At 54.8% G+C, this 18,404-nt stretch overlaps 2 protein-coding genes across 3 annotated transcripts in view; one reads left to right on the top strand and one right to left on the bottom strand.

Annotated features, from left to right (window-relative positions):
* Eng (endoglin) overlaps positions 1–4,857 on the top strand; it is a 38,248-nt gene extending 33,391 nt beyond the window's left edge. The window contains exons 10-16 of the mRNA XM_052724000.1: positions 221–358; positions 582–620; positions 1,092–1,208; positions 1,505–1,756; positions 2,853–2,907; positions 3,817–3,918; positions 4,064–4,857. Of these exons, the coding sequence (XP_052579960.1) occupies positions 221–358; positions 582–620; positions 1,092–1,208; positions 1,505–1,756; positions 2,853–2,907; positions 3,817–3,918; positions 4,064–4,188 (828 nt within the window). The 3' untranslated portion in view covers positions 4,189–4,857. The remainder of the gene's footprint in view (positions 1–220; positions 359–581; positions 621–1,091; positions 1,209–1,504; positions 1,757–2,852; positions 2,908–3,816; positions 3,919–4,063) is intronic.
* A 550-nt stretch (positions 4,858–5,407) lies between these two features.
* Fpgs (folylpolyglutamate synthase) lies at positions 5,408–17,533 on the bottom strand. Of its 2 annotated transcripts, XM_052724001.1 has the most exons (16): positions 17,347–17,533; positions 15,951–16,079; positions 15,811–15,864; positions 15,012–15,076; positions 13,290–13,343; positions 11,682–11,796; positions 11,206–11,283; positions 11,023–11,084; positions 10,830–10,932; positions 10,492–10,569; positions 10,053–10,200; positions 9,879–9,968; positions 9,019–9,169; positions 8,516–8,591; positions 7,819–7,885; positions 5,408–6,301 (listed from the first exon to the last, which is right to left on the bottom strand). In XM_052724001.1, exons 1-16 carry the CDS (start codon positions 17,482–17,484, stop codon positions 5,892–5,894), a joined length of 1,818 nt encoding a protein of 605 aa, XP_052579961.1. In that variant the 5' UTR covers positions 17,485–17,533; the 3' UTR covers positions 5,408–5,891. The 2 variants fall into 2 exon arrangements, with proteins under 2 accessions (XP_052579961.1, XP_052579962.1); XM_052724002.1 differs by lacking the exon at positions 13,290–13,343.
* Positions 17,534–18,404: the final 871 nt, after the last annotated feature.

The following is an 18,404-nucleotide window of genomic DNA, read 5'->3' as shown; positions in this document are numbered from 1 at the left end:
ATCATCCATCAGAGCTGGAGTTACAGGTAGTTGTGAGCATTCTGACCTGGGGTGGGTGCTGGGAACTGAACCCAGGTCCTCTGCAAGAACAGCCAGTGCGCTCTTAAGCCCTGAGCCAGCTCTCCAACCCCAGTGGGCAGTTCTCAGAGTGTTTCGGAAGTGGCAGTGAGGACTGAGGAAGTGCAGGGCCTCCTAACGGCGCCCTTCTCCCCTGAGTCAGACCCTGCAGTGCACCATCACAGCCCTGACTTTCTGGGACCCCCGCTGCCAGGCCGAGGACAGTGATGACCACCTCGTCTTGAGCAGCACCTACTCCAGCTGTGGCATGAAAGTGACAGCGCATGTGGTCAGCAACGAGGTGAGGCCTTCCTGGGACTAGCAGTGTGCATGCCTTTTCAGGTACCTCACTGGTCCTCAGGGCTGAGAATGTCTGGGGGAGCATGGAGGAGCCGTCAGGAGGAGCCAAAGTTTGGACCTTGCTTAGCTCAGCCTTAGCTCCAGTCCCCAACACGGGTGTGGGAGGCGGGACTTCCTCTGGGGCCTCTCTGGCTCTGACCAGCTTCTTGCCTCTGTCTTTACAGGTGATCGTCAGTTTCCCGTCAGGCTCGCAACCACTTCGGGTGAGATGGACAGCCCTACCATGCTCTTCGACTGGCTAGGGTGTACGGCTTGGGCTGGGGCCCCTTTCTGGCCTAACAGGGAGCAGGCCTCAGGAAACTCCGTCCTGGATCCTAACAAGCCCTGTGTTTCCAGTGTGCCTCGGCCTCCCCTTCTGTACAATGGCTGTGGTGCTGCTGAGGGTTACACTTTCAGCTTCTTAAATCCAGGAGTGTGGCACACAGTGGCTCTGTGGCCTTGGGCAAACCATTTGACCCCCCCTTGGGCTCAAAGGTCATTAGCTGTAAACTGTGGCATGGGAAGAGATCTCTCCCCACAGGGGTCTTAGGAGCAGCCACTGAGATGTGTGGATTTTTTTCCCCATTAGCCCAGTGAGTTCTTGATAAATATGAGTTAATTTAAAAAGTGAGGATAAGGTCAGGCGATTCCTGCTGCCACCCCTTCCAAACTGTTCCCCTCACGCCCTCCTGTAGAAAAAGGTGCAGTGCGTCGACATGGTCAGCTTCTCCTTCCAGCTGGGCCTCTACCTCAGCCCGCACTTCCTCCAGGAATCCAGCACCATCGAGCTGGGCCAGCAAGGCTTCGTTCAGGTATGGGGCACCCCACTCGGCTCCTCGAGTCTGTGTGCTTTTCTTCCCAACACTGTTAGAGGGAAGATGAAATTTCACCTTCCAGAGGACGGTGAGGGCCAGCCTGGGTGTGTGGAAGGGACAGACAGAAAGGGAACTGCAAATAGGAACGTCACACTGTCCTCCCTCTTTGCTCTATGGGGCCCCTGCTTGTCTTCTACAGAGGATGGGACTCCCCTTCCAGCTCATTTCAAGAAAAGTCAGTGAAGGGACAAGGACATCTGCCCATGTCACATCCCCCTTACTTCTCTGTGCAGGTGAGCATGTCCCCATCGACCTCTGAGGTCACCGTCCAGCTAGATAGCTGCCATCTGGATTTGGGGCCTGAAGGGGACATGGTGGAACTCATCCAGAGCCGAGCAGCCAAGGGCAGCTGTGTGAGCTTGCTGACCCCGAGCCCTGACGGTGACCCACGCTTCAGCTTCCTCCTCCGTGTCTACATGGTGCCCACACCCACAGCTGGCACCCTCAGCTGCAATGTAGCCCTGCAGCCCAGCACCTCGTCCCAGGTGAGTGGGCGTGGCCCAGGTCTAGTTTCAAGGTGGCTTATGGGTCTGGGGTGACAGAGCAGGGGGCTTGAGACAGCTGGCGGCCAGCAGAGCGAGAGCCAGGCCTGGGCTTCACTGCTACCTACAGCCTTAAGGATCTGCGGCATGAGAACTACATATAACTGCAACTATCCATCCATTCACCCTCTGCATATTTAACCATCCGTCCATCATGCATCCACCAGGAGCTGGACCATTCATCCACATACCCACCCACATACCCAACCATCCATTCACCCTTCCAACTACCCACACACCCATTCATCCACCTACCCACTCACCCACCCACCTCTTCACCCATCCATCAACCCACCCACACTTTCATCCACCAATCTACCAATCCACCTACCTACCTACCCATCCCTCCACCACCCACCCGTGCATCCCTCCCCTCCATCAGCCACCCACCTACCCTTCTATCTACTCACCCACCAACTTTATACAGCCATCATCTCAGTACTTCCCACCTAGTCACTCACTTCCAGCATCCCACCCACCCACACAGGCGGTGATCACTAGTATGGCTGATCTCAATGAACCAGAGAGCTTAGGGAAGACTAACAGAAAAGCTTGCCTTTCTACTTTGCTGGTATCTGCATGTTACTGTCCAGTGAGTCTCCATTCTCAGGCCCTCAGTCCTGACACACTCACAAGAACATTCCAGGTATCTGCACACAGAGTTCCAGGACTCAAAGACCTCCAGAAGCTGGGGCCACCAGAGGGCCACACTTTCCAGGCCCCGAGCCTCCAGCCTGTGAAATGGGCCTCTGGGATGGCCTGGCTTGTGGCTCACAGCTTGCACGGGGTAACAGATGCAGAGCTCCTACTAAACACACGGGCATCAGAGGCCTCCATTCACAGTAGCCACAGACTGTCCCGCTCTCACACAGCACGTGCCACCCTAGGACTTGTCCACAGGCTCCCAGCTAGAAAGTGGCAGACTAGGACTCAGCCAAGGCTTGGGAATGGTGGCAAGTCAGAGCTGCGGAGCCAGGGAGAACCACACGCTGCCAGCTGAAGGCTGGACCACTTATCCATCATTCTCCTCCCTCCTCAGGAAGTCTACAAGACCGTCTCCATGCGCCTGAACATCGTTAGCCCTGACCTGTCTGGTGAGTAGGGAACAGTAGACAGTGGAGGGATGGAGCCCAGAGACTAGTGGGAAGATGGGGCAGGGCAGCCCTTGAGAGGAGAGGAGGGTGAGGCCCAGCAGCCAGAGGAGCTCACAGTAAGATGCATCTTAGTAGAGGAAGGCTGCTGAGTACCACGGGACACAGCTCTCCCGACCTCAGGCCCCTCCCACACCTCATCTCTGTCCCCTTAATCATGGTACACCTTGCTGGAGGACTCGACCTCCTGGATGGAACTTGAGGCACCTTAGGTGTGGTATAGGCCTTATGTTCCTTGACACCCCAAGGGTGGAGGAAGCCCCTTCAGCCTGGCACCCTCTGGTCTCTTTATTTGTTCCCCTGGGCCCAGGCACCACCAAGCAAGGGAGTACCTGTTGCTAGGGGCAGATGCATGCCATGTAGGCTAGGATGGCTTGTGCTCACCCCCAGCCAGGATCAAGAATGCAGGGTTCCTAAGCTCCCTGCATAGACAGGAAGCCAGAGACCAAGGGCCCAGGGCCATGTAGAGGACAGGCGTGTGGCAGGAGTGAAGCCTGCAGCAGCCCTAGTCTTAAAAGATGCTCTGGCCCATTGGAAGCCGCATAAGACTCGGAGATGAGCAGGGGCTCATCTGTTACATGTCATAGCACCTATTAGACCAACCATAGACATTTCTTTGCTAGCCTTCGGAGGCAGAAGGGTGGCCCAAAAGGCCTGGCTGGCTGGGCCCTCAGTTCAGTACTGTACTGAGTCCACGTGCTAGATGAAGTTCAGAGAACTCAGGAGTCACTGGCTGGACTGAAAACTAGCATAATCCCTGTGACCCAGGCCAGCATGACAGGGTAGGGACAGGCCCGAGGCCGGAGTACAGCAGCAGTACTGACTACCGTTGGCCCTTCTTTGGTCACACAGGCAAAGGCCTCATCCTGCCCTATGTGCTGGGCATCACCTTTGGTGCCTTCCTCATTGGGGCCCTGCTCACAGCTGCACTCTGGTACATCTATTCTCACACACGTGAGTATCCCAAGCCCCCAACCCACCCCTACAGTGAGCACTCGGAGCCCCTCCACACCACCCTGGGGCATGCTCAACGAAGCCTCTGGGGAAGTGGGGAGCCCTGGCTGGGGCCCTGACCTCCACCCCTGCCCACGCCCCTCAGGTGCCCCCAGCAAGCGGGAGCCCGTGGTGGCGGTGGCTGCCCCGGCCTCCTCTGAGAGCAGCAGTACCAACCACAGCATCGGGAGCACCCAGAGCACCCCCTGCTCCACCAGCAGCATGGCCTAGTGCCCAGCCTGGAGCCTCGGGGGCCCCCCAGCCAGCCCTGGCCCCACAGCAGAGACCAAGCAGCCATAAGCTGGGAACCACTGGCCATGAACCAGTGCCAGGAGCCAAACACCTTCCCTCAGCAGAGGATGGAGCATGTCCCCTGCACCCACCCCTCACACCTCCCTCGCAGAGGCTTGTTGCCAGTGGAGACTCCAGCCTGGAACACCCCGGGGTCTCCCCACCCCACTACGCAGAACTGTCCAAACCGGGGGCTCTGGGATACGGCTGCCCGGAACTACAGGAGGACACAGCACTGCCCTGTACATCCACACTGCTGTAGAGGCTGAAGCAGCTGCCTTCCAGCTGGATCCTGCGCTGGTGAACTGGGCAGGGTGGGAAGTGACAACTCCGGACATGCCAGCCCAGAGCCGCCTGCATCTGGCCCTAGTGGCCTCCTCACCTGAACTGGCACAACTTTGGTGGGGGAAACAGAAGCTGAGGGGTGCTCAGCTCAGGGAGGGGCATCTCAGAAGACGGCAAGAACAGAAGGGTGGGGGAACCCAGCCCCTCCCAGAAATGCCCCAGAGACCTCCTCCCATCCACTGGGTGGGAAGCAGGAGGAGTGGCCAGGCTGCCAGTCCTGGGCCAAGCCCTGTAAATTCGCCAATAAATTAGACATGAAACCAGTGCCCCTTTGGGTTGTACTGGGAAAAGGGGAAGGGCCATTATGACACAGAACAGGCCGGCACACCCCTTGGGCTGGCCTGGCAGCAGATGGCCAGAGCACATGTTCAGAGGAAGCCAGTCCCCTCTGCTGCTCCCTCATTGGTGGCCCAACCCTAAGCCCTGTCTGCAGTCTCTGGGGTTTGGGACACAGCTCCCCCCGCCCCACCCCAAAGCTCTGAGTTCTAATCCTGAACATGTCTCTTTTCCCCAATGGGCCTGTGAACAGCTCCATGGCTCCTGGAAGCCAGCCACTCCCCCTCATCTGTAAGATGGGCATACAGACTGAACACAGGGTGGGCGAGGAGGTCTCAAAGCAGTGTCTTGGTGTGTGGCAGACAGACATCGGTCCAGTCTTTTCGTGACACAGGCCACCTTATGCTCTGAGGAGAGCATGCTAGAAGATGCTCCTAGGCCATACAGCCAGAGCTGTCTTTACCCCTCCAGCTCCTATACTCCAATAGCTCCAACCCCAAACCCCCAAAAGTCTGATGAGGGGGCTGGGAGGTAGAGGTTAAGAGTCAATCAAAAGTTTGTCATTTATTTACAAAAAATAAAAAAAAGAAAGGGTTTAAAAGCTTCAGTTAGTTCTAGCAACTCACAGTCCCCAAATGCCCAGGCAAAGGCCCTCTCTCTTCCCAGAAGGCACCAGGAGGGAAGAGGAAGTCTCTGGCCTAGCCTCAGGCAGGTCTATAGGCTGGTCAGGCAGTTTGCACATGAGCTGGGCCTGAGCCAGGAGGCAGCAGGGTGAGCAGGGAACCGGCCAGACTGAAAGCCTACAGCAATGGTAGGGGCTCTGGGAAGCCCCCTGCTGTCTATGCCAGAGGAAGGAGAGGCCACGGTGCAGCGCTTCTCACATCCCTACACTCTACCAAGAGCCCAGGACCCTGGGCCAGTCTCAAAAAGAATCTGCAAGCAGAAATCGAAAGGCACTGAGTATCCGTCTGTGGAGAAGCAGGCAGGTGTGGAAGTTCCCGGCTCTGATTCCGGGGCCTTGGCTACTGGGACAGGGAAGGCTCCAGCAGCTTTAGGACTCCACCCACCAGGTGCAGGCTCCCCGTAACCAGTACGTGGACTGCAGCAGCCTCACGGAGAATGCTTGCCCCACTGCTGGCTGTGGGGTGGCTGAGGAGGCTCCTTGGAGGGCTCGGGGGTTGAAAGATGGGATCCCGGCCTTGGCTGATCCACTGTAAGGCATGGGAGATGCAGCTAAAAACTAGGGAGTTCGTGCTAGCAGAGTGAGGTGGGTGCAGGGCCAGCAGCAGGGAGCCCGGCCCGCCAGGCTCTGCGCTGGGGCTACTCCAGAGGTCAGGGCTGGCTTGTTTCTCGGCCAGGCAGCTCCAGTGCTGTTGGTGTTGGAGGCAGCGGAGCAGCACCTGGTCCAGAGTCACTGTGAAGTTCTGCTGGTCTGTAGGGTCCAGGACAAGGCATGTCAGTGGAGGGGAGAGGGAAAGGGGCTGGCCCACAGTGAGCACTTGCTTAGCACCTGGCTCTTTGTAAACAGCACTTCGCTAGACTCTGCTGGCTGCCTGCACGGTGGACTGTGACCAGTGCAAAGTGCTCGCTAGCATGAGAACCAGAGCCTGGGAGTCCAACTCCACAACTCCATGCTCATCTTTACAAAGTGTCCAGCTGGGGTCCCTCACCAGGTGGGCATAAGTACTTCCCAGGAAGCTGGTTAAAAATACAGATCTCAGAGCCCTCCATACATGGTCCAATGTGAGACCTGGACATCTATATGCATGCTCACACCCCTTTAAAGTTTTTTTAGATACAATTGCAGGACAGTACAAAAAGCATTTTAGGAGCCAGTGAGACGGCTTAGTGTGAAGACTTGCCGCCAAGCCTGGCAACCCACATCTAATCCCAACAGCCCATGACCCACATGGCGGAAGGAGAGAACAGACTCCCAAGCTGTCCTCTGACCTCCACTCATGTGCCCCAACCCCAACTAAATAAGTGAATAAGTGTAATTAAAAATAACTTTTAAGGGGCTGGAGAGATGGCTCAGAGGTTAAGAACACTGACTGCTCTTCCAGAGGTCCTGAGTTCAATTCCCAGCAACCACATGGTGGCTCCCAACCATCTCCATAATGAGATCTGGTGCCCTCTTCTGGCCTGCAGGCATACATGCAGGCAGAACACTGTATACATAATAAATAAATAAATCTTAAAAAAAAAAAAACTTTTAAATGCACTTTACATTGCAACTAGGTCCTTGCATTCATCCACACATGCCCAGACCTGTATCTTCACCAGGCAGTAGTAACTGCCCATCCTTCATGCAACGCACACTGATATTTTCCATTCTCTTGTATTCGGTAACTTCTAGTTGAGAGTCACTAAGCTGACCTCAGTAACCATTAGTGGGCTGCAACCTGCCCTTCAAAAAATGCTAGACCTCAAGCCGGGCGGCGGTGGCACATGCCTTTAATCCCAGCACTCGGGAAGCAGAGCCAGGCGCATCTCTGTGAGTTCGAGGCCAGCCTGGGCTACAGAGTGAGTTCCAGGAAAGGCAAAAAGCTACACAGGGAAACCCTGTCTCAAAAAACCAAACAAAATGCTAGACCTGATAATCCCTTTACCGTGTTGCAGCTACATGGCACAAATTTTAAAATGTACTAAATGGTGTTTCTATAATAAAATCTATACCCTGGGGCTGGAGAGATGGTTCAGTTGTTAAGAGCCCTGGCTGCTCTTGCAGCAAACCTGGGTTCGGTTCCCAGTACCCACATGGTGGCTCACAACCATCTGTAACTCCAGTCCCAGGGGATCTAATGACCTCTCCTGGCTTCCCCAGGAGCCAGGCACTCAGACACACACATACAATAAAAATGAATCTTTTTAGAAATGCTATCTTCTAGCGTGGTTTGGAAGTTCCCATTCCTCCCTGAGCAGTCTACCTTGGGCCCTGTCCCCTCTCACCTGCGTTCTCTGTGGATGACACTTCTGTCAGGTTGGGGCAGAAGACGGCGTAGTCAAACTGGCAGGGCTGGGAGACCAAGGGAGACACGGTGTCAGGGCTCTGAAAGGGTGTCCCCCCCCCCCACCTGACTTCCAAACAACCCCCCAGGCCCACCCCTCTGGAGACGATGCCCATCCCTGAACTAGTGTCCTCCTGGCTTGTAGCTTGCACAGCCTATTGTCCTAAGTACTGGCACGCGTGTACTGTACTGGAGATTTGGGGGGTACCTACTTAAGGTAGTTTAGCTAGAGAACAGGCCCCAACCCCAGGCTGGGCTAGTTTCTGTCTGTAAATCACTTCAGGCACCTGCTCTGAAATGGGAAATGATCCTAGGAGCCATTTTTGGCCCTGACAGCTTAGAACAGACTCAGTTTCCCCAAGCAGAGATGTCACAGACAGCCAGGCATGGTGGTGCACACCTTTAAACCCAGCACTTGGGAGACAGAGGCAGGTAAATCTCTATGAGTTCAAGACCAGCCTGGTCTACAGGGGACAGCCAGAACTACACAGAGAAACCCTGTCTTGAAAACCCAAACCAAAAAAAAAAGACACCACAGGGAACGGCTCCATTTCACAGCTGAGGACATCCGGGCCTGCAGCGCCCACACGGCCAGAGCAGGAGCTGCAGGCCGCCCACTCTCCAGGAAGGTCCCTCACCTGCAGCAGCTTCAGCAGAGCGGCAGAGTCCCTGTCACCAGTGGAGTTGAAGAGCAAGACGTGTACTTCAGGCCCACTGTGCCAGGAAGAAAAGGGTGGGGCATGCCTCCTGCCTCCCTCCCAGCCCATTCCAGCCCTTTCCTCGAACTGGCCCACCCTCACGCCTGGCATTAGGCCCCTGGAATTGGAGTTACAGATGGTTGTGAGCCACCATGTGGATGGAAACTGGGAACTGAACCTGGGTTCTCTGCAAGAGCAGCCAGGGCTGTTAACAACTGAACCATCTCTCCAGCCCCAGGGTATAGATTTTATTATAGAAACACCGTTTAGTACATTTTAAAATTTGTGACATGTAGCCAAAGCACTGTAAAGAACTATCAGTATGACATTTTTTACAGGGCAGGTTACAACCACTGATGGCTACAGAAGTCGGCCCCAATGGGGTCATTACCCAGGACCTGGAACCCCGTCCCCCGCATGCCCAGCCCAGAAAGAGAGCTCACCCATTGGGGCGTTTACTGCGCTGTAATGACTGGCAATACCAGCGCACGCAGGCCTGCACACTGCTGGTGGTGTGTGCGCCGTCCAGGTACCAGGTGAGAGGTCCCCGCCGCAGCACCTGTGTCCGACCAGGCCATTCCGTGTCCCGAAGCCCTGGCAAAGGCAAGTGAGACAGGACTCTGGGATCCACAAGGCCTGCAGCCTTCTGGCCCTGCAGGTGGATCCACCAAGAGCCTATTACTGATGTTAGCCTCTGGGTTCCCAGAACGGGCTGCCTTGCTATGGAATCTTCCAGGCAACCCTGAGAAGGGGCTGTATCATACAATCATACATGATTCCCACGTGACGGCCACCAGAGTTTGGAGCTCATACACAGGTGAGGGCTGGGGTTAGAGTGTGACCTAAGATCTGCTCCAGGGGGGTCCCTGACTGCGACCCTGGCACACTGGAACTATTCTAAAGGGTTTAACAGTGTGAGCACCTACTGTAGGGAAAGGCGGTTGTAGAGGGATGGGAGGAGAGGCAGCCTCACAGCCTAAGGACAGACAGCAGCTACTAGAGTCTTCCAGGCTCTAGGCTCAGCATCTGAGTGAGGTCACATCATGAACCATCAAAACAGCTCTTGGCGGTGGGTGCTCTCGTTATCTCATTTGGCAGATAGGGAAACTGAGGCTCCAAAGATTTGTGAACTCTAGGGCCGAGAGGAATGTTCACCCTCAGGAACGATCTAGAATTGCCCCAACCCCCAAACAGAAAACCAAAAGATGCATCTCGAAGGTCACAAAGATGCAGCAGGGGGCTAAATACATCTTAGGGAACAAGAGGTGTGGTGGTCTTGGCTGGGCAGGAAGCTCCAACTCACCATGTCTCATGTGAGAGGTGGGATGGAACACAGGGGCCAGAGGCAGCTGCCCCCGTGTGCCTGGCCTGGACACCTTCAGCTCCCGGACATCTGTGGGGCGGGAGTCTGTGTTCAGACCCCTCCAAGGCAGGCTCCATGCACCGCCCACCTGCCCGCCCACACTGGCCCACCTACCCTGGTGGCCCTGCTGCTCCAGCCAACTATGGGCCAGCTGCAAGGCTAAGGCTGCATTGGACCGCTGGTGCTCTCCCTCCAGGCCCAGGGTCAGCGGCAGCCCACCCTCTTCCAGGACTTCTAACGGTGGACACAGGTACAGAGGACACTGTGGGCAAGGAGGGCAACAGCTGGTCAGTAGACCCACCACGACTTCACTGTGTCACAAACCCTGTGAGCACCCCAACCATCAGGGCCTACCAAGACTGCTCCCAGAAACACAAGTGTTCTGGAGCATAAACAGCACCCCCTCCAACACACACACACACACACACACACACACACACACACACACACACACACACACACTGCACATGAGAAACCCGAAGCCTAACAGGAGACAGTGTCCGCCAGGTCAGCACGCACCTCCACCCTGCCACCAGACCACCCACTCACTCACTGAGGTCTGCTGGGCTCGATCCCTCAGCACGGCCAGGGGACCTTCTGGCTGTAGCACAGTAAAGGCGGGAACACCAGGCTGCAAACAGACCACAGGTAACAAGGGCTGCTCGGGTCCTCCGTCGGCGGCCAGTGGCCCCACAGACCTGGAACTGGGTCTAACTTCAACCGAGGCCATACAGGGCTTCAAGTCACATGGGGAGAGCAGTGGGAAGCCAGACTGTGCAGATGGCTAGGACTTGGTCCTGAGTCAGAACACTAACGGTTCCGCCCAGTCATTCTCTCCTGAGTGTTAAGGGATAGACCCTGGGCTCCCACGAACCTCTCCTGCCATGTTACCTTAAAGATGCCCCCTTTCTGCCAGGCTATTTTCTCCACCGTATCTCCTAGCAGGCTGGTGTGGTCAATACCAAGAGAGGACACTCCACACACCAATGGCTTTCTGAAAGAGACAAGAAGGTCCTGATCCCCTAATACTGAGCCACCAGGCACAGGCTTCTGGCTGGCCACCCACCTCCCAGGGCTGCCTCACCTGATGATGTTGGTGCAGTCATAAGCCCCGCCAATGCCCACTTCTACCACAGCCAGGTCCACCTGCGGAAGACCAGACAGCATGGCAGGAGAAATACCCAGATGCCATGTGGGAGCAGGAAGCTCCCTTTACTATATTCCGGTCCCCAAGGACTCAGATACAGGGTCTAAGAAAGACACACACCTTCTCTTGGAGGAAGACATGGAAGGCCATGAGTGTGAGGAAGCGGAAGTAAGCAGGCATAGAAATGTGGCTGTCATCCTGCACAAAGGAACAAGTCAGAGGCCATAGTCCCACAGCCCCCACTCTGGGGAGATGGGCCCGCACAGCCCTCCACAGTCCCACAGTCCCACAGCCCCCACTCTGGGGAGATGGGCCCGCACAGCCCTCCACAGTCCCACAGTCCCACAGCCCCCACTCTGGGGAGATGGGCCCGCACAGCCCTCCACAGTCCCACAGCCCCCACTCTGGGGAGATGGGCCCGCACAGCCCTCCACAGTCCCACAGCCCCCACTCTGGGGAGATGGGCCCACACAGCCCTCCACAGTCCCACAGCCCCCACTCTGGGGAGATGGGCCCGCACAGCCCTCCACAGTCCCACAGTCCCACAGCCCCCACTCTGGGGAGATGGGCCCGTCGCAGCCCTCTAGCCCCAGCACCTTGAACTCCTCCAGCTGGTGATAGAGGCGCCAGAAGTGTTTGGTAAAAAGTTCCGGACTGATGGGCTTCCCATTGATGCGAATCCGTTCACGCACCTGCACCAGGTGGGGAGAGCTGCCGAGAGACCTGGGGTCATCGGGACTCCTGCCCGAGCCTCAGGGCCTTCCTCACCCTAGTCAGACTTCTTTCAGAAACATGCAACTGTGTCCCTCCCCAGTTCGCAGGGCTCTATGAAGTCAAGAGCTCCTAACTAGGGCCTCCCAGCCCTTACAGAGGCCCAGCATCTCAGAACTACTTCAGTCTCTAGCCCCACACTTCCGCACCGCCCTCCCTCTCCATCAGCGAGTTCATCCCACTTACGGGTACCACTCTCAACTAAGACACACCCCTCCAGAAAGGAGGGAGCTGGCCTTGTCCCCAGAACCGTCTAGTGTCTTCTCTGGGCCCCCAAAGCCCCATGCTTCCCCATCACACAGATCAGTGACTCTGCTAACATGTGCCTACAACATCCACCTGCCTTTCAGTCTCAAAGTAATAAATCCAGAGGGAGGAACCATCAGAGCCATTCCCCTGCCCCATCCACATGCTGGGCTAGAAGGCCTCATGGGCCCAAGTCAGTGGCTAGAGGTTTTATAAATTATTACTGGTGCCAGAGGTAAGGGCACTTGCTGCCAAGCTTAATATCTGAGCTCCATGCCAAGAACTCACATGGCAAAGGAGAGACTCCTCCTAAAACTTGCCCTCCGACCTCTACTCATGCTCCATGAGGCATATGCACACATACAAGCACATATACAGTAAGAAGATGAATAAAGGTAATACAGCTGGCCGGTGGTGGTGCACACCTTTAATCCCAGCACTTGGGAGGCAGAGCCAGACGGATCTGTGAGTTCGAAGCCAGCCTGGTCTACAGAGCAAGATCCAGGACAGGAACCAAAACTACACAGAGAAAACCCTGTCTTGAAAAAAAACAAAAACAAACAAACAAACAAACAAAAAAAGGTAATAGAAAAGTAATTAAATTTTCTCAAGCTTTTAAAAAAAGTATTATTCTTTTTATTTAGCTTTTTTTTTTTTCTTTTTTAAGGTAGGGTCTCATATAGCCAAGGCTGGTCCCCAACTAGCTAAGGATGACCCTAAATTCCTGATCCTCCTGCCTCTATCTCCCAAGTGACGCATTTCACAGGCATGTGCCACCACACTCAGTTCCCAAAAGACTATTCTAGAAGACAGAAAGTTGCCTTATATAGTCATAAATTGCTTCACAACCTTTGGCCAGTGACAGACATATACTGTCCTTTACGATTACATCACCTATCGATGCAGTAGCCACTTAATGTTAGTGTGCCACGATCACAAGTCTCCTAAAGACACATTTCTCCAGTCTTGGTAAGTGACACGTGTCTGCTGGTGACTCCTCAAAGACCCTCCCACACCAAGTCATCTCCATGTCTTTCCTTCCTTCTTTCCTTCCTTCCTTCCTTTCTTTTTCTGAGAACTCTGAGATCCACCTGCCTCTGCTGGGATTAAAGGCGAGCGCCACCACACCCAGCCAGCTTCCGTTTCTTTATTTTGAACAAACACCAGTTTAGGTGAAGCATGCTGACCTGAAATGGCTGTAGCCAACTGGTCTCAGCTGCGTCTGGAGTGGCCTGACGGAGCTGACAGAGTAGAAGAAAGCAAAGGCTGGATATGCTCCTCCCTCAAGGAACAAACCCCAAGGAGCACCATCAGATTCATTCCTCCAAAATGTCGTTCATTTAAGGAGACAGGCCAAGACACTCATGAAGCAGGGGACACAGGTTCTACCTCCAGATCTGGATGTCTGTGCCACCACAAGGGGGCGCTGCCTCCAGAGGAAAGCTGCAGCTAAGGCTGCAGAACTCTACTGCCCCCCTGTGGAGATTTAGCAAGGGCCATAAACAGCCCTTATCTCTTCCTGTTCCTTACTGCAAAGACATCTTAACCGACAAACATTTTTGTACTACTTACAGACTGTAGCTGGAGAGCCTTGGAGAGGGCTCAGTCAGTAATGTGCTTGCCATGAGGATCTGAGTTCAGATCCCAGAATTCCCACACTCCCCGCAAAAAAGCTGATAGAGCCTCACTGCTAGGGAGGCAGAGATTAGAGGATCCTTGGGGCTCCTCCAGCTGATTCCAGGAGCTCCAGGCTCAGGTTCAGTGAGAGACCCAGCCTCGAAACACCCACCCCCACACACCCACCCCCGCCACACACACACACACTAAAATAAATAGTATGCTTGTGCACCCATACATACACATAAATCATATTGGAAGCTGGGTGAAAAGTGGCACACGCCTTTAATCTCAGCACTCAAGAGACAGAGGCAGGTGGGTCTCTGTGAGTTTGAGGCCAGCCTAACAATCTATATGGAGAGTTCCAAGACAGCCAGCCAAAGCTACACAGGGAGACCCCCCCCCCCACAACCCCGCCCTGCCTCAAAACAAAAATTAAAAAATAAAAAAGCAAGCAAAAACAAGCTGGGTGTGGTGGCTCACGCCTGTAAATCCAGCAGGACTGAGGTAGGAAGGACCTCAGGAGCTCTAGGCCAGCCTGGGGCACAGAGTGAGTTCCAGGTTAGCCTGGGCTAGAGTAATGCCCTGCCTCAAAAACCGAAATAGGGACTGGAGTGATAGATCAGCAGTTAAAAGCACTGGCTGCTCTTGCAGAAAACCTGGGTTCGATTCCCAGCACCCACATGTGGCTCAGAACCCTCTGTAACTCCTGTTCTATCAGGCACACATGTGAAGCCCATACCCGCAGGCAAAATACCTATACACATAAAATAAAAATACTAATTAAAAAACTAAAAAAGCAAAAGCAGTCAGATGGTGGTGGTGCACGCCTTTGATCCCAGCACTCGGGAGGCAGAGGCAGAGGCAGGCGGATCTCTGTGAGTTCGAGGCCAGCCTGGTCTACAGAGCGAGATCCAGGACAGGCACCAAAACTACACAGAGAAACCCTGTCTCGAAAAAAAAAAAACAAGGAAAAAAAAAAAAAGAAAAGAAAAAATTACATTTGGAATTTAAATTAATAAAAGAGATCTGACTGTTCCAGCCAGGTACTTAGGTCATCCCTTAAGATACCATCACTGTCCTTCCATTTCCTTTACTTATGAAATCCGATGGCTGCTATTAGTGGGCCAATATGGGCAATGTGGATTTAACGTTTGCTCAATAGATAAATACTGGCAGAGAGACGTACAGGCTGGCCTTGGCTCTGGTACCACAGCCCTCCACAGAGCTAAGAGGCAGATACCACCCCCAGCCCCCGCCCAAGAGACACATCCCCCCACAGAGTACAGTACCTAAAGAAGCCTGTCTTCAGGCCGTAATTCCGCAGGATGCGTTCAGTGAAGGCACAGGTGGAGCCCTAGAAAGCGTTGGGTCGGGTGAAGTGATGGTTAATACTGATTGGAAACTTGGCAGCACCTACAGCCACCCGGGAGACATGTTTCTGGGCAGGTCTGTGGAGGAGCTTCTAGACAGGGTTGCCGGAGGCAAGCCGAACACCAGCATCCATTACTTCCTGACCAAGGACACAACTCAATCTCATGCCATGATGGACCATATCCCCCAGGACTTACAGTCAAATAAACTTCTTCCCTTACATGTTGGACAGTTTCATGTCACTTTCACATAAGCTAGATATCTGGGAGGGGACCTCAATTGAGAAAACACCTTCGTTAGATCGGGCTGTAGGCAAACCTATGGGCGTTTTCTTAATTAGTGATTGATGTGAGAGGGCCCAGCCCATGGTGGGTGGTGCCACCTCTGGGCTGGTGGTCCTGGATGCTCTAGAAAGCAGGCTGAGCAAGCCATGAAGAACAAGCCAGTGAGCAGCACCCCTCCATGGCCTCTGCATCAGCTCCTGCCTCCAGGTTCCTGCCCTGACTGCTTTGGATGATGAACTATTATTATATGGAACTGTGGGTGAAATAAACTCTTTCCTCCCCAGGTTGCTTCTGGTCACGATGTTTCATCACAGCAATAGTAGCCCTAACAAGACACCCTAAGTTGCTATTTGGTAGCAGCACGTAGAAAAGCAGCTAATAAATGTGGACAGGCCCCAGCCCACGTGGACTCCTCTTGGGTTACTTTTCTTACCTTTCCTTTGGTCCCAGTGACATGGATAATGTTTAGGCGGTTTAGGTCCTCCACCTACAACAGACAGAAAGGTCCCTGCCTCGGCCACAGGGCTCCCCAGCAGATGGGGTAGAGGTGTTTCACAGGATCTACTGCCTTACCTGCAGCCCACTCCGTGACAGGTACACCTCCATGGCTTCCAGCTGCGCCTGAGGGTCACTCCGTTGACGCTTTACCTGCTCCAGGTAGCTGGCATTGGTCTGCAGGGTGTTGAGCATACGTACAGCATCCTGGCAACCATAGTCCTGGTTCAGTGAGGGTCCTTAAGGATAGAGGTGCTCAGCCCACCAGTGACAAAGCCAGGGTAATAGGCCGTTATACCAGTCCTGCTACCTTGCTCTACACTTACTTGGTGAGGAGAGAACCCTGGCATATTTCCAGTTCTGGCAAAGATGGGAGCCCCACCTGGGGAGTGCCAGGTAAAGCTGGCAAGATTAACAGACCTTCATTTCCTGAGCTGCCTTCCCAAGCCTCTATGCCCTCAGCCTTGACCCTCATACCCCCTGGGCCTTTGTCCTTATTCATTCGACCACTACACTGGGCACCCATTGGGCTGGGACAAGGTCCACAGGCATCTAGGGACTTGGAATTCTGGAATCCCTTAAGGCTCTGGAGTTCCACATTCTAACCCCAAGACAAGACGATGAAAGCAATTAGATCTTGAAGAGGAGGAACAGAGGGAAGGAAGATGTGCCCAGGTCAGCCAGCCAGAACCCACAGGTGGGCACAGCCTCAGGAGAGATGGTACAGCCTCAGGAGGGGGCGGATGGGGGTGGGGCCAGAAAATAAATGGAGAGAACTAAATCAGAGGTATTTGAGGATTTAAATCCGGTCGTGTGTGTGTGTTTCAACTATATCTACATTCTGAGAAGTCCGTGCTCAGGTAGTCCCCTCAGGCATCAGACCCACGTCACCTGCCCTTAGCCTCAAGGCTTGGCTAGAAGCCTCACTGCCCTCAAGCCGGTGCCACCTGCTTGGCTAACATCAAGTTCTGGTCACTGACAACCGAACCCTGGCACAGCAATCTACAGACATTTCTGTTTTCCAGATTCTCGGTCTCTTTATCGCCTCTTTTCCTGCCTGTCCGTCAGCCAATTCTGAACACCTGGATTGCCAGCCTTCGAGTCCTGGAGACCCCAGCTCCTCCCGGGTATTTCCACTCTGGACTCCAGACTCCTCCCTTCCCCCTCATCCCGCACTGCCAGTGCACTCTCGGGTCACTGCAACTTCTGAAACTCAATTCAGACGCTGGGCGACCTGGTGTAATCACCAGCGCCCCTTCCCTCTGCAACGCACACCCTAGGAATTCCCAGATCCGGCCGCCTGACCCCAACTTTCTGGTTCCCTGTCACCTCCCCTGGACTCCGGGATGTCACCGCCTCCCTAACCCCGCAACTTCAGGATCCGCTGCCCCAGCAGCTGGTGGAGCGCGGAACGCGGCTGCGGTCTAGCCCACGTGTCAGTGCGCGACCATTTGTCCCACCGCGGGTCAGAAACCTGGTACTCCATGCCGGGCTCCTGCGGCGCGGGCCACGCGCTCAACCACCGCCGCGCCGCGCCCTCGGCCGTTGCACCACGCGCAGAAACAGCTGCCAGGGACAGAGCCGAGCGCAGGTGGCTCCGCGCCCACGACATAGTCCTGATGCCACTGCCTGCTAGGCCTGGGCTGGTGCCGCCCCGCTTCGCCCCGCCCCGCCCCGCCCTGACGCGCCTCTGAGATCCACCAATCAGAGTCTCTCAAGACCCCCCGGACCAATGAGAATCGGCGCCCTATCGCGGCCATCTTTGTGAGGGGCAGATCGCGGGCCACTGCGCGGCTTTCGCCATGCTTCTAAGGGCGCACTGCCGGGAAGGGTGGGGTGGGGTGCGTAGAAGGGGACCTTAAAGGGACTGCGCACCTCCAAAGTTCTGAGCCGCAGGTCTTAAGGACTTTGCCACATATCCCAAAATAGCCACCCCGAGCCAGCAGCCCTCAGTCCCTGCTCCAGGCCAGCTGGGATAGAATTACAGAGCTGGCAGACGCCGGTGGTCATCAGTTCCCAGCACCGAAATGTCCCGGCTCAGGCGCAGTGGGGAGGTGGCCTTTGCGGTCAAGAATCTGACGCCTCTCCCGAGGCCCCTAACGCACTCTGAGAAACCTAGGAAGACTTCCTAGAGGAATGGCACCCTTACCGAGGGCTGCGGGGTGCAGGAGAATTTCCGAGCTAGAAAGGGTACAGTGATTCAAAGCCTCTATTTGGTTGGACCGAGTTGCTCCCTGGATGCTCCGTTCTGCAGGGCCTTGGAGCCTGTATAGAATGTGCATTAGGGCTGGAGTGGTTAAGAGCACTGGCTGCTCTTCCATAGTTCCAAGGTTCAAGTTGAGTCACGGTTCAAGTCCCAGGACCCACACTGCGGCTCACAGCTGGGGACACGCCTACTTCTGGCCTCCAAAAGCACCAGACACGCAGGCACACAATGTAGTTCACAGACTTGCAAATATACCAAAAAAAAAAAGGAGTAAATTTGGCTAGCTAAAATTAAAATGGCTTTAGGGAGAGGAGAATGATCGGATT

This window comes from Peromyscus californicus, unplaced genomic scaffold (genome assembly GCF_007827085.1).
Source record: "Peromyscus californicus insignis strain IS unplaced genomic scaffold, ASM782708v3 Scaffold_7__1_contigs__length_154581171, whole genome shotgun sequence".
Classification (NCBI taxonomy): Eukaryota; Metazoa; Chordata; class Mammalia; order Rodentia; family Cricetidae; genus Peromyscus; species Peromyscus californicus.
This window is presented reverse-complemented; position numbering and strand designations above follow the sequence as displayed.